Genomic DNA, 14,979 nt, shown 5'->3' on the forward strand with positions numbered 1-14,979 from the left:
CCCCCTTAATTTGTTTTTACTGTATTGTATTTCATTTTATGTATGTACTGTAAGGGCCAAGAGTAGGCCACCCCCAAATGTGCCACTTTGGCCAATTGGATATTTTAAATAAAAGTTACTGAAGAGACAGCCCATGCAAGAAGGACACTCGGACCCTCCTCCATCCCCCTGAAAGCAGGAAAGAAAATCTCCCATGTGAAAGGTACACTCCCTGGACAAAGAAGTAGATATCTTTATCACCAGAACTGGAAATTTAGAGCCAAGAAGGCTGTATAAACAACCCTTGTTACTTTTTACTAATTTACTAACCCAGCCCAAATACAGTTTAGAATTCCTTACTAACTGAAGCTCCCAAGGTTGTCTTTGTCCTGTCATTCCTCATAGATTTATCATCTCTTTGTCTAAAAAGTATAAACACTGCCTGCTTGGTCATTTCTTTAGGTCTCAATTTCATTATTGGGCCTCTGTGCACATGTAATAAAACTTTGTGGTTTTTTTTTCTTCCGTTAATCTGTCTTATGTAAATTTAATTATTAGTTCAGCTAGAACCTTAGAGGAAAATTTCAGTACCACTACTTATTTAGTCATTTAACCCATTACCAGTACCATTACTTATTTAACATAAGACTAGCTCTATTTTTTTTTTTTGCTATTACAGGTGATGCAGCAATGAATAAACATGTACATTTTATTTTGCAATAAGCAAGTATATAAGATAAATTTCTGAAATGGAATTTCTGGGTGAAAAAGCATGTTCATTTGTAAATTGATAGATGTTGCTAAGTTGCCCTTCATAGAAGTTGTACCAATGCATACTTACCTGCAAATTATCAAAGTCTTCTGACTTTTCCAAAACACATGTACAAAGGAACTAAAACATATATGTAGGAAGTAAAAGAGACAACTTGATATGACCCTGTGAGCATAGACCAGTTGGATTTCTTGTTGTTCCTTTGCCCTCTGTTGGGTAGATAATTTGGATCGCTTATGTACGTTTAAAGTTGTTTCACAATTCTAAAATAGAACATCACATTAAAGATGTTTCTAATTTACAAACTATTACTGAGCTGTATTTCAAACTATCAGAACCTCATGAAAAAGTTGGCAGATTTGATGGTGGGCCTAATCATTGTTTTTTTTTTTTTAAGGTTTCAAATTTGATAACACTATATATTAAATCCGCAGCTTGGGAACTTTTTGGTTTTATGTTCCTTTACTCTCTTAAACATTATTGAGAACTCCAAAGAGCTTCTGTTATGTGCGTTATATAGAGAGATATTTACCATATTTGAAGGCAAAACAAAAAAAATTATTAAAATGATTCCATGTTAACATAAATAATATTCTTATGAAAAATAACTATTTAAAAAATTAGTGAGAATAGCATTGTTTTATATTATTACAAATCTGCCTTAATAGATGATAGCTGGCATGGTACTTTGTGCAACCCAGTGGAACATTTCCTGTGGACTGGACTTCTGTGATGCAACATTTCCTGCCCTGCCTTGACACGAGATATGTCTTCTCCTTACCCTCCTTCTAATAAAGCCTCCCCCCCCCCCCCCCCAGTTTCTAGGAGATGATGGGCAGTGCAAAGTTTCACAGGCTCTCTGTGAATTGGTTTTCCAAGTCCAGCTCCAAATCTAGTGTTCAAATAGGCTAAAACTTGGATGGGTCTTTGTGGATCACAGAGTCCTTGTTAGGGCATCTTGCAGAATTCCAAGTGAATTTGGTAGCTGTATTAGATTTCACAGAAGGGACCAAAGGCACCATATAATGGTGTGATTGGTGTGGTGCTCAGGCTTCATGTGCCCAACCTACACCCTAAGAATCAAATTCTAATGCCCAGTGCTGACCACAGCTCTATACACCTACATTAGAGGCCAACATGTTACATAAAGACATCTGGCTCTCTTACCACTAGATTACCCTCAAGAGACTAATTGTGTTTACTGAGCAAGCGGATTCAAGGGGCTAGAAGAGCCATACTGAGTGTAGTATGTATGCAGTATGTAGTAGTATGTAGTGCATGGGAAACACATAGAAAATCAGGCTCATTCCCCAGCCAGAGCCAAATGTAATACAGAAGATCAGAGCTAAAGCCAGAACTGGAAAGGTGGCAACACCTATGCATAAGACTGGTGACCCTTGGCCACCTATGTGGGCAGATCAGCCAGGAAATTGAGAATTGCCCAACAGTGGAATTAGGTGCTGGCAGGAGAGAGTCAAATGAGGTTTGAAATCCATTAGACTGTTCCTGTAGTTCCTGGGGAAACTGCTCAGGAGTAAGGACCCTGAACTGGGAATCATTTTGAAGTGGAGAATGTTCAACTCTACAGTATTAACTACAGTCTGCTTCTCCCTCTCCCTCTGCTGCTCCCCCTGCTTTGTGCTCTGACAAATATATAAAATCTTAAAAAAAACCAACAAAACAGATTGAAACTTGAGATTACATCACAGCTGAAAGACTAGGGGTCAAAATCCTTTATAAAATGAATTTTGAAGCACATGGATGAAAAAGGAAATAGACTGGCGAGCACATTTGCTATAATCATAAAAACCAACATTATAGCCTTCTTTCATATTAACTTTATTAGTATTTATAAAATAAAAACAATTTATGAAAATATTTTCAAGATATAGAAACTACAATCTTTGCAAAATATACACAACCATAATTGTTACAATACACATCCTTGTATATACCTTAGACATTATAAAAGTGTTTAAGAATGACACCCTGTAGAAGTTGAGAGAAGGAACATTTTCTCCAACCTTGGTATATATTGTGACATTCAAGTACTTAAACCACACACTGTTGAAATAAAACATGTCCCTAGTGTACAGGCCCAAAGGGATTTAACTCTCAAAGTCCCATAGGTTCTTTTATTGTGCAAGGTAAAGAACCAGGAGAGGGTTCCCTGAGTTAATTTACCTTAGGTAGCTTAAGCAGTGGTTTACTTTCCATACTTTGTCATGGAAATAAGGGAAAGGAGAAGGCCATGGAAACCCATCTTGGGCAGATCCCCTTCCCAGCCTCTCTATCTGTGCAGCGTGGCTCCTACAAGAGGATTTCTAATCTTTGAGCTCTAAAATGCTCGGATTCTGTAACTATCTAAGACCTTTGCAAAATGATGCTTCTTCAACTCTAAACTCCAAAAATTGTGTATTAGGCTAAAGTTATAATGATAGTGTGACTCCCCTAAGTAGACTTCATTTAGAGTTTGTCAGGTGGGAAGCATTTGGGAAGATCAGCAAGCTAAAAATTTCCTTTTGGAACTATTGGAAAAGATCCTTTCTCACCAAGGCATAAACCTCAGAAGCCAAGTTCTTTCTTTCTTTGGAAGAATTATGATGAAAGGGAGAGAAAGAGCCTATAATCTTTCAAATCTGCAGGCTTAAGATAATAACAGATGCTAGGTTGGACAGTAAGAGTTGGAAACCATCATAGCTTCACCAATAAAGGGTTCATTGTGATAAAGAATCATTTGCATGTACTCTCTGCTTCCTGATTAACCTCCCAGGCCTTCCTAAATATTACATTCTCTCTTTAACTGCAGAGTATTGGCCTGATGAAGTTCCAGATAAAAAATGCTACTTGAATTCATGAAGTGAGTATCATGGTACCACGGCACTGCCATTTAATACCATACTGATACACTAGAATTTAACAGTGAATTTTTCTGTTCAAGAAACTACAAAAGTCAATCAACCATGAATCCGTGTCTTTACATTTAACAAGTAACACGAAGCATTATTATATATAATTCCATAAGGGAAAAGGACTATAAAAATAAGCTTAATAGGATTGCTGTATTTTAAAGTTGTTTTAAAAAAATATATGCCATAGTCTTTTAAATATTTGGTGTAGAAAGGATAAGGGAGGTATCTATTAGGGTGATCCGTAAGAAACTATGGTTTTTGTAAGTTAAAAAGGTAAAATTTCAGCAATTTTATATGGTTCAACCTAATAAAATCCTGAGAAAATTTTATTTGGCATCACACTATAAATTCAAAGAGAATTTATAGAAAATCACATTTCTAGTGAGGGGAAAATACTTCAGCATGGAAATGTGCACATTGGTTATGCCAAGATTTCTCTCTTGTGGTTTAAAGACCTGAAACCTTAGAAAGTTAAGAAAAATGTAGTGCAGTTTCAAAAAAACAGAGGACAACTTAAAATTATAGAACGATAGCTACAGTTGTGAATGCCACTGAACAGAAAACTTCTAGCCAAACCTGGTGATCAAAAACTTTTTTTTTTAAAGTTTACATATAAAAGTTCTGGCATCAAAATGAAAAGGCACTCATATGGGTTAAAAGAAAGATAATCATTTATAAAAGCCTTGAAAATAAGGCTAATTCATTTGTATTATTAACACCATTAAGTAGGCACCTTTTCCAAGTTTCAGCTTTGGCCTCCTAAATGGAATTAGGTTTCAAATGAATTTCCAACATAATACCAATTATAGCAGCATTATAATCAGTAAGTTTCTTAGCCTCTACACTGCTAAAAGAGCATCTAAAATTTCCTACCCACCTATATCCCATCAATACCAAAAATACACTTTAAAAAATTACATATATTTATACCAGTCATAGAACATTTTGCAGTTTTTTTTCCAACTAATGATCTGTCCTCTTACCGATGCCACCCCAACAACAACAAAAAACCCAAAGAGAAACCAAAACCAAAACAATTGAGAAAAAAAAAATTGCTAGACCACACTGGTTAATTCTTAGCTAATTAAAGACATACCATATTCAAAAATGGTACTTTAATTATGAAATTTATTAAGTATAATCAGTGAAGGAAATGCAGATTTTCCAGGTGTGTGCACGTGTGGCGTGTCCGCACTGGGGGACCGTGCACTCAGCAGCAAAGCCTCATTTGGAACCCTGGCACCATTTCCGCACGGCCGCGCCGGTGCTACTGGCTATGACGCACAGGGCCCCGCCCACTGTCCACCACGTGGGCACATCGTGAAAGAAAATAATCTGGAAGATGAAAGCGAAGACCACATCCATAGTCTTCATTATTGCCACTGGCCCTGCTTTTTCTATTTGGATGGCTTTCGTGAGAAACACCTGACCCCCCAAACCAAACAGGCCGATGAGGATGAGAAACAGCCTGTCCAACCCGCAGTAGGGCAGACTCCATTCCCCGATGATGAAGAGGACAACGATGCTCTCCAGGAGGCCGAGGATGACGTAATACCAGATGCTCAGGAAGTAGTCCACGGACTTACCCATCTTTCTGAGGATGACCAGGGTCAGGGCAGCGAACACGGCGTGCGCGACCGCTGCGATCGTGCCCTTCAGGTGAAGGGAGTAGCTTTCGCCCCTGCCCGCGGCGCTGGCGCCAAACAGAAACGGGGGCCTCACAATAAGGATCACGCCAGTGATAGTGAAGACGGTGAAGAGGCCATCCCAAGGGCTGTATTTCTCTTTGAGAAATATGCAAGCAAAGATAGATGTGAACACGGGCGAGCTAAACGTGATGACAGTGGCGTCGGCAAGGGATGTTGCCTGGAAAGCGTAGTACAGTAGGATCATGGCGGTAGAACCCAGGACTCCTCTGAGCAAGAGGAAAATTCGTTGACCCTTGGGGCCTATAAACCCAGTTCTGTGAATTCAAATGGAGGAACGCACATTAAACCAACTTGGTATTTGTTTTTAATATTGCAATTCTTGATTAAACATTATTTTTGAAGTCCTAACTGTCAAAAAATAAGGGACTAGTAAATTAATTATAATGCCCACAACTTAATAGTATACACCTTTAAAAAATGGTGTCTAATTATAGCTAAAAACAGGTAAGTGTTCACAGTATAAGCAAAAATAGCAAAAGAGAACTCCATAAATAGTTTAATTATAATTAAGCAAATCTAATTTCTCCTATGTCTATACAGGCTTGCAAATAAGACAAAAAGGAAAATGTACTGTAATGTTCATAGTGGGTAAACTTTAACAGGTAGACTCATAGATAATTTTTCTTCTTTATTTTCCCCCAATTTTCTACAATGACAATACGTGATTTTTATAATAAATACAATTTCAAGATTGAGCTGTCCTACATAAGAAAATTTGGTCCTGGCTAGTATGCATTGCCAATCTTACGAGTTTTTCTATAAAAGCTGAGGCAATGCTAAAATTTATTTTAGCCATTGAATGTGAGACAACTTTTCATTGTTCTCTGCAGGAAGAGTTAAAATATACTGAAAAAGAACATATAGCATTTGGATAAGTATAATAACTGCCACTCAATTTTCTTTTTATTAAATATTTACCAAGCAAAGTGCTGGGTACATGTCAGGGTAGTCAGCTTGCTGACCTGGTGTCAGCACTGAACACCTATCTGAAGGCTAGCCTGTAGGCCTGACATGAGGACTCCTGGGTCTCTGGAGTTAGAAATGAAAGCATAGGTCACCTTTGACTCATACCTTGAAAATACCTGGAATACCGTATCATCTTCCATGATAATGAAACATAAAATAGGTCAAAACAGATTGGTGCTAAGGATTTAAAAAATTCTTCCAATGCCTTCCCCTGCCAATTCTTCTATTATGGGGAAGATAATTGTGTTAGCATCAGTGGTCTGTTACCACCCTTAGAAATTTCTGAAGTCTCACCATCATTTCCTAAAATATTGAGACTTGTCCACACTTACAAAGGAATGTCTGACAATATTAATTAGTAAATTTTCACCTTTTTCACCAAATCCTCAGGATACGGAGTGAAACTATTCCAAATGCATCTGTACTGTGTTAGAGATACAAGGAGACTGGTGGCACATGACTGAAGCATTTAGTTTAGGGTTTAAGCCTTTTTGCCCAAAGAGAGAAAGAACCACAGACTGCCACCAGGCATCCAACTGGTCTTTTCTCCAAGGCCTCTAAGTACACAGGGGTGGGTAGAGGTTATAACGGTGTGAGAGAGGCATAATTTTAACCTGGGAAAGGATGGGGAGGGGGTTCTATATGGAAGGGAAAGAGGTGCTGGATAGGGACTGGAAGGATGGGAAATATAGTTTTCAAATACTGTTACATTCTACATAAAGTGCTCTGAGCTATAATCAATTTTATTTGGCCCTTGCAGCCAAGGTGCCAGATAGAAGACAAAGAGTATAATTCCCTCCAGTTCACAGATGAGGACACTAAATATGAAACTATTTAAAAAGGCCTTGCTCAAGATTACCTTTTCCCTTTCCCACATCACCCTAGGGGGGAAGACCTGGATATTATTATGGTAACCTTCTGTTTGCCCTGATAACAGAGCAGCCCATTCTACTTAAAGAAACATTGATATTAGGAGACACCACGACTTTTTCTCATTTCCTTTTTTCTTCTAAATACCAGTTATGCCAAGGGAAAGAAGGGAGAGTGGTACAAGATGGAGGGAATTGTGTACAAGGAATGCTTTGTTCTCAAAATGGGGAATGGCTTTCCCCTCCTTCGCTGGGCATGTGGTTTGTGCTTATGAGAGCATCTTCTGTGGGTGGGTCCTTGTGACTATTTAGTAATCAGAGCCAAAGGGTGTAGGAACTGGTTAATCTATGGGAGGGATAAAGCATCCGCTACAGAATAATTCAAGCAGTTCAAAAGATTTACAAACATTTGTTGATACCTTCTACTTTGCAGATAAGAAATACTTACTTTCTGTATATTAAGCAAGGGATAATGACTAGCATTTGGAACACACATCGGAATGCACTAATTTCTACAGCATGGACGTCTTGCACTTTTTTAACAAATAAAGAGGCCACTGAGAAAAGGAAGGCGGACAATAACGTATAAAACAAGCCAAGTCCAGGACAGGGTGCTTTCTTCTTGGCTTCTGAAAAAGATTAAGTTCTGGTTAGTCCTTGCTTCCAAGTATATGTTTTATTATTTTCACTTAGGAATTGAGAAAAATGGAACAGTGTTAATGGCTAACAGGCTACCAATGCTATTTCCTAAGCATATCCATTCTCTGGACCCGAACCATTTCCCCACCAAGAATGAAGAATCATTGAGGAAAGCAACAATTTAAACCCATTAATTTTTAAATGCAGTTTTACCCTATAAAATGGATTTCCTTTGGCTCACTGAGGAATCACCCCTCACTTACAAATCAAAAAAGTAAAAATGCTTGCCAAGACGGTGAGAGAAATCTTTAAGAAATGCTTGTCAAGATGGCTAGAGAAAAATGCTTCCAAGTGATAATTTATAGCATCTCACTGGTGAACCAGGTTTTATAAAGGAAGTGTTCTTTTCTGGACAACAGTTTATAGCTGTGTCATATGGCTACTTGTTGATTATCTTACTTCCCCCACAAGCCTGTGAACTCTTCCAGGCTGGGACCTCACTGTCTCGTTTATGCCTGGCTCATGGAAGACCCTGATTAAATATTTGCTGAATGAAAGAATATGAGAGAACTTCATGGAAAGACACCAAGTCTAACACCACTGGCAACAGAAGGCTCTCTGTTTTGTTATTTTGAACCGTTAATCAAATCTTTTACTTTTCATGGTTTACGACTGATACTCCGTTTAGAGCATAAACTCTTCAAGGGCAGGGGGCTAGGGTATCTACCCCTCTGACCTCAAAGTGCTTTAAAACAAAATTTTTTAAAAATTAGAACCGTCGTTAAACACCTAGGCACCTTCTTACCTAGCTCTGAACCAGGAAACTTCTGCTTTCTCTAAAGCATCACATATTCAATCCATTAATGACAGTCTGTATGAGCATTAAACTTTTGTTTCACCACTTCCTATATCTTAGTTACCTAAAACAGGAGTAGAACCTGTTTTCAGTCTCATACCCCCTCCCCGCCCCACCATTCAGAGGGAAGCAAAAAGGGACAGGATAAACAGAGAACTCCCTAAAAGATAGGTGACTCACTGAGGGATATATTAATATTTTTTTCTTTTTTGAAACAAATACAGAAACAAGGAGAGAATAAGAAGGAAACACTACTGGCCCTCATCAGTTAAGAGTACAGCAAAACAGAAGGGTGTACTGTTTGGGCACTTGCAATTTATAGTAAAACTAGGATCATCATTCCAGTCTAGGAATTTACAATGTGTTACTCAGCTATAGAATGGTATTGCATAATAATGTTTTTTTTAAAAATGCCCTCCTCTGATAAATGCAAACACCAGGTAATACATTTCAACATCCTCATAGCCGCGAGATACCTTTGCCCATGAGTGACAAACACTTTGTGAATTGGGACCAAAGTATGATGATGCACAATCTTTCCAGGAGCATTCTACAGCCTGACGTGTGTAGTGAAAGATGCCACTGTGGTCAGAGGCCTCTCCCTTTTCCTGTTCCAGGTGCACAGCTGAAGAAAATCATTTGGAGCTAGCGGTCGTCGTCATGTCAAGGGTGATAGGTTGTAAGTGCCAGAATCCTCCACATTCTGTTCACTACCTATGTGCTCAGATACCACAGAAACAAACTGCACATACTCAGCCCATGAGAAGGAAACTTTAGAAGACTTCCAAGTTAAGCACCACAAAATACATGCCTTGGCTGTGGTCAGCCTGAGAGTTCAACTTCTGAAATTTCAGAGTTCAGGTCCAAATAAAATAGTTTTTCTTAAAAGAAGCCCAACTCATACATAGAACCTACACCCTCAGACAGAACAGGAAGATCAAGGACAGAAAACATCTCCCTGGTCTATATTTCAAGGATCTTCTCCAACCTAAACTTTTAAATTTTTCTCCAGGAATATTTTAACTTAACATGACATTTTAAACTCTTTTAAAACTTAATTTTACACCCCTGGTTCTGATTATCTTGTCTCTTAAAACATAGCCACTCACATATTTTCTTGCCTATAAACACTTAAGGCCCATGATTGCTGACTGGGACAGGGCAGTTGTTACAAGGCCTGGCTGAGCTTGGTTATTTGTTATGAAGGTGAGGCCTGGTTCTACTCAGGCGGACATGTCTCTTACTGAATAATAATTTCCATTCTGCCAATGGAGATGAACAAGAGAGTAGCATAATCCAAAGAGGCATTTGCTTATGTAATGTGCTTCTATGATCATATTCCACTACAAGCATAGCTAATAATTTGGCAACTCTAAATAATTCAGATTAAGTGGCCACAGTGCAATTTCCCAAGTTAGAAGAAAACTGAAAAGCTGCTCAGTTTTTCTATCCTCTGCTTTAAACTGTGATTCACAACTCTGGCTGGGAATGAGAATTGACTGAGTTAACTTTTTAAACTTCAATTCCTGAGCCCTACTCCAGACCCACTGATACAGGATCTCTGCAACGGTAAAAAGCTCCACCAGCTTGAGAACCAGTGCTACGCTAGAGAACTCCTTCCAGGGGCACACATCGAAGACAACTTCTCCTTGCTTCAGTCCAAGATCCACACTGTCATTCAAGAAAATAAATAGATGTCTTAGGATAGCTGTATGCTGTCTGTGAAGGTTATCCAAGAATGTAGAAAACTGGTTTAACAGTTTCAACCTGAACTTGAAAATGAGCTTTCTTGAGATACCCATGATCAAGCCATTAAAATGATACTGTCACAAAGTTCGATGACAACATTTCTCTGGCAATCCTGTTTTCAGAGTATTATCTGCTTATCTTACGATAACTATAACTAAGTCTTACTATTAGCAATTTTCTTTGAAGTTAAAATACTCAAGATTCCTAAGTGCAGTCGCTTATATAGGTTTATCATTTTGCCATGTGCTGCCTGAGTGTACAGTATTCCTCTTAGGCTCACAACAGCAGAAACATTTAAGAGTTCGTAAGGACTGACTCAGCATTCCACCAAAATGACATTCAGCCATAATAACTGATAAAGTGAGAAATTCACCTCTTCACGGACTGCACATCTGGTCAGCACAGCTTGAAGTGACCCCTACTCTGGAGCCACCAGCCCATGCATAAATAATCAGAAGTCTGATCATTTCTGTTAGCATTTAGGACAAAAATGGAGCAAGAATCATCTTCTGGGGTTCATCTCTCTAAACTGCGGAAAGTTCATAATACAGAAAGGGGGAAATGGGGTTGGGGAAGAGGCATAGAAATCCAGGGTCACGTTTAGTGGAGGTCACCCAGAGGATGAGATGATGCAGACTGTGTAACTTTGTCTTGAAAGGAGATCTACTTTTTCCTCTTCTTCTAGGAAGATGCTCCAGGTGGGTGGTGGAGTTTAAGGAGGAATGTGCTTAAAGTAGCACTGTGGTCAACACAAAGGGCCTTGGCCTGGGTCTCTGGCATGCTGGGATCCTTAACCGTGGTGCTGCAGGGACCTGTGCCATGTCTCACCCACACATGCCAGATCTAGGGAAAACAAGGCAACCCCCGCCCCGAAGCCCTCACCTTCCTGGGCTTCACTTTCCTCATCTGTGGAAGGAAGAGGTTGAACGAGATCAAGGTGATTTTATACAGGGTACTGGGCTCTGGAGACAAGTCTGTGAACCTCTTAAAAATGTTATGTAAGGTTGTGCATCTGCCTTGTTTAGGATTAGTTGCTAAGAAAGTCCTATATTTGTTTCAGGTCTGTGATATAATGATTCAAATTTTTAAAAATAGGGAAAAAAATCACAAAATATTCATTATATTAATAATGGAAATCTGGTTTAGTTCAGTGTGAGCTGTTACGGATATATTGTAAAAATTTACAACAAAAAAGTCCTCCTAACCCCAAAAGTTTAAGAACCAGTGGTCCCACTCAACTCTGCCTTCCTAAGATTCTAAGATTCTGAGGCAACATTTTCTAGACTCTATGCTTGCCTTTTTTTTTTTTTTAATTAAGTAGGCTCCATGTCCAGCATGGAGCCCAACTCGGGACTTGAACTCAGAACCCTGACATCAAGACCTCAGCCGAGATCAAGAGTCCCACGCTTAAAGGACTGAGCCACCCAGGCGCCCCATACTCTGTGCTTTTCAACTTCCTCTTGAAGGAACACCGCTTACCACCGTCATCAGTGTTGGTAGTTTAGCTCCCTCCCAACCTCAGCTGGCTGCGAGATGGCCTCTTAACTGATCCCCCAACCTCCAACCACCGGCAGGGCGCACCGAACTGCAATCTGACTCGGCGGTCCTGCCCGCAACACTTTAATTATAGGAACAGTTTCAGAATCCCAAAAGGGTTCCAAACACAATCAGAAACTTTCTCCAGTCTTCGCGCCAGCGGGGACGAAAGGGGCTTCTGCTTTGCAGACCCCCAGGTGAGGGCTCGAGGATTTTCCCCAGCTCTGAGCAGGGTAGGGATGGGGGGCGCGGTCCTCACTGCGCCCCCGGCCCGCAGCTGCGGGGACCCTCGCCCCCTGGCGTCCGCACTCCCACCCCTACCCCAGGGGCAAGACCCGCGCCCGGGTCTGCACCCCACACTCACCCTGCGGAGCACACAAGGCGCACGGCGAGGAGCCAAACAGCCAGCACCTGCCGGGGCCGGGCGTCCCCGCTGCCTCGGCCGCCGCGGGCTCCTCGATCGCGCCCTGAGGCGCGTCCTCCGTCAGCCGCAGCCCGGGCTCTGGCACCTCGGCTGCCCCGGCGCTGTCCAGGGGCCGCATCGCGCGGCCGGCGCTCTCCCCCGCGCCGCGGCGACTAGCGCGGGGAGCAGCGGCTCCGCTGCCCTGCTCTTCCGGCCGGCGGTGGGGCGGGGCGCATGCGCGCGCGGCCCTCCTCCCCTTGCCGGGGACCGCGCTTGTCCTCCGCTGCCCTCTTACCTTCAGCTCCTGAAGCCTCCTGCGCAGGAGGAGGCCGGCCACCTCCCTGGTCTGGCGCTGGTTCCCACAACTAGTCCGAGGGCGTCCTCCCTTCTGCTGCGGTCCGGCTAGACTGGCCAGTGGCTTGGAGTCATCCTTCCCCAGGCACAGCGGACCCCTTTCTGTCGTTGCAAAGAGAGGGAGGGGAACGCGTGTGGGTCCTGTGGCCTTCTTTTGGGCTAGGCCGTGGGGAGGTTAGGAGAGTGTGCGTTTATTTAATGGTGTGGCACCCATTCAGCACCTCTGGAGTACCCTGGAGACCTTGCCAAACACTGTGCCTGTCTTTGTCTCCTTGCCAGTTATCCAGGGAAGGTAGAATTTTCCTGGTTTCAGGTAAGAAGAAAAAAAAAAGGATTAGCACATAACCATAGGGAAAATATATCTGTAAGACTGGGGTAGAACCTGTTTATATGTTCTTTGTAACACTAGGCATTCATTATTGGTTTTTTTTTTTTTTAATTTCTTTTTTTGGTTGTTAACTGAGACATCCTAATTTGGTTAGATGTAAGATTCCAATAATCTGACATAATTGCGCCCACTAAAGTAAAAAAAACATATGTCATTTGGCCCCAGGATTCCTGGAATTCACTAATAGGCTCTTTATGTTTAGGTAATTCTTCTTTCATCTCTGCTTGCTTTAAATGTGAAAGGACAGTGTCTGGGCAGGGATGAACCTGCCTAAATTGTTCTAGGTCCAAGTGCAAGCAGATTACCAACCATGAGAGTAGAGTTTGTCTTTACTCAGGTATTTGCAAAAATTGGTCAACAGCTGAAAAATACTGAAGTCAGGAATCCTGGGTTCTGCCTCTGATTCTGTCCCTGAGTATGTGACCTTGGACAGTCACCACCTACTACTTGAGGCCTTGGTTATTTGAGATAAAATTATTTCCCTTCCTATTTTGCAGAGTTGTGCAAATCAAGTCCAGTGATGTGGGCAAAAGCACAGTGTCACCTGAAGAGCACTTTACTGAAAAATCAAGGTGTATTTTTTTTATTTAAAAAAAAAGATTTTATTTATTTATTTGACAGAGACACAGCAAGAGAGGGAACAGAAGCAGGGGGAGTGGGAGAGGAAGAGGCAGGCTTCCCGCGGAGCAGGGATCCCGATGTGGGGCTCGATCCCAAGACCCTGGGATCATGACCTGAGCCCAAGGCAGACGCTTAACGACTGAGCCACTCAAGCGCCCCACAAGGTGTATTTTTATATAAGGTGAACATATAATTTATCCTCTAAACTGGACACGCCCTTTTATAGAGTAGAAGAAGGAGCTTTCAAAAATTATGCAGGGCAATAGGCATAAACCGGGATTGTTGTAGGCAAGCTGGGACAAATGGCCGCCTGAATTCTAACTTGGTGAACATATACTTTTGCCTTGTCTTAAAAAGAATTTAAGGCTGCTTATAAAACATATGAAACTGATTTTGTTGTTTTTGGTGGTGGTGGTGGTATTTTAGTGGGGAAATTGTAGGGAAGGGTGGTGAAGGTGATAGATCATGATTATGAAGCAAGAACCAAAAAATTTCTCCAAACATCTAGAAATCAAGTGCAGTTTCACAACTGCATTTATTTGTAAGACTTAGATGTGCAGAGTGTTTGAAGGGTCCCTGCAATATTGTGATTTACAGGAAGTATATATTCAGTCATTCACATATTTATTTGCTCTTCAGCCAAGGTTCTGGGCTCACAGCTCTCAAAACTCTTGGAATTCCCTGAGCAATAAGAACAATGGAAGCAACTTTTGTCTTAATATTTGGTCTTTTGTCCTTAGTTCCTAAAATAGCTTCAGAGCCATAAAGGTGTAATGGGCATCTTGTGATTCATAACAAACCTCTTTCTACCACAACTGGGTTTATGTTAATGAGGCTATCGGAAAACACCTAAGGACAGGGGGCCTTGTTGCCAGGGAAACCATCCAGTGATTAGAGGGTTGGCATTGGCAGTCCCCCTGGACACCTGTGGGGAAGGGGAAGGGGCAGGGATTGAGTTCAGTCACCAATGGCCAGTGATTTAATTAATCATGCCTATATAATGAATCATCCATAAAAACCTCCAAAGGATGGAGTTTGGAGAGCTTCCTGTTGGTGAGCACGTGGAGGTACTGGGAGAATGGGTCTCCTGGGGAGCACAAAGAAGCCCTGAGTTCCTTCCCCATACTTTGCCCTGTGGCTCTCTTCCATCTGGCTAGTCCTGATTATAGCTTTTTATAGTAAACTGGTGATTTAGGGAGTAAAATGCTTCTCTTAGTTCTGTGAGT

General features: G+C 41.3%; 1 protein-coding gene across 1 annotated transcript; it reads right to left on the reverse strand.

Annotated features, from left to right (window-relative positions):
* Positions 1–2,573: 2,573 nt before the first annotated feature.
* SLC35G1 (solute carrier family 35 member G1) lies at positions 2,574–12,611 on the reverse strand. Its single transcript, XM_006735573.3, has 3 exons — positions 12,352–12,611; positions 7,656–7,836; positions 2,574–5,626 (listed from the first exon to the last, which is right to left on the reverse strand). Exons 1-3 carry the CDS (start codon positions 12,527–12,529, stop codon positions 4,888–4,890), a joined length of 1,098 nt encoding a protein of 365 aa, XP_006735636.2. The 5' UTR covers positions 12,530–12,611; the 3' UTR covers positions 2,574–4,887.
* Between the last annotated feature and the right edge of the window lie 2,368 nt (positions 12,612–14,979).

Source organism: Leptonychotes weddellii, chromosome 6 (assembly GCF_054177405.1).
Source record: "Leptonychotes weddellii isolate Sample4059 chromosome 6, ASM5417740v2, whole genome shotgun sequence".
Lineage (NCBI taxonomy): Eukaryota > Metazoa > Chordata > Mammalia > Carnivora > Phocidae > Leptonychotes > Leptonychotes weddellii.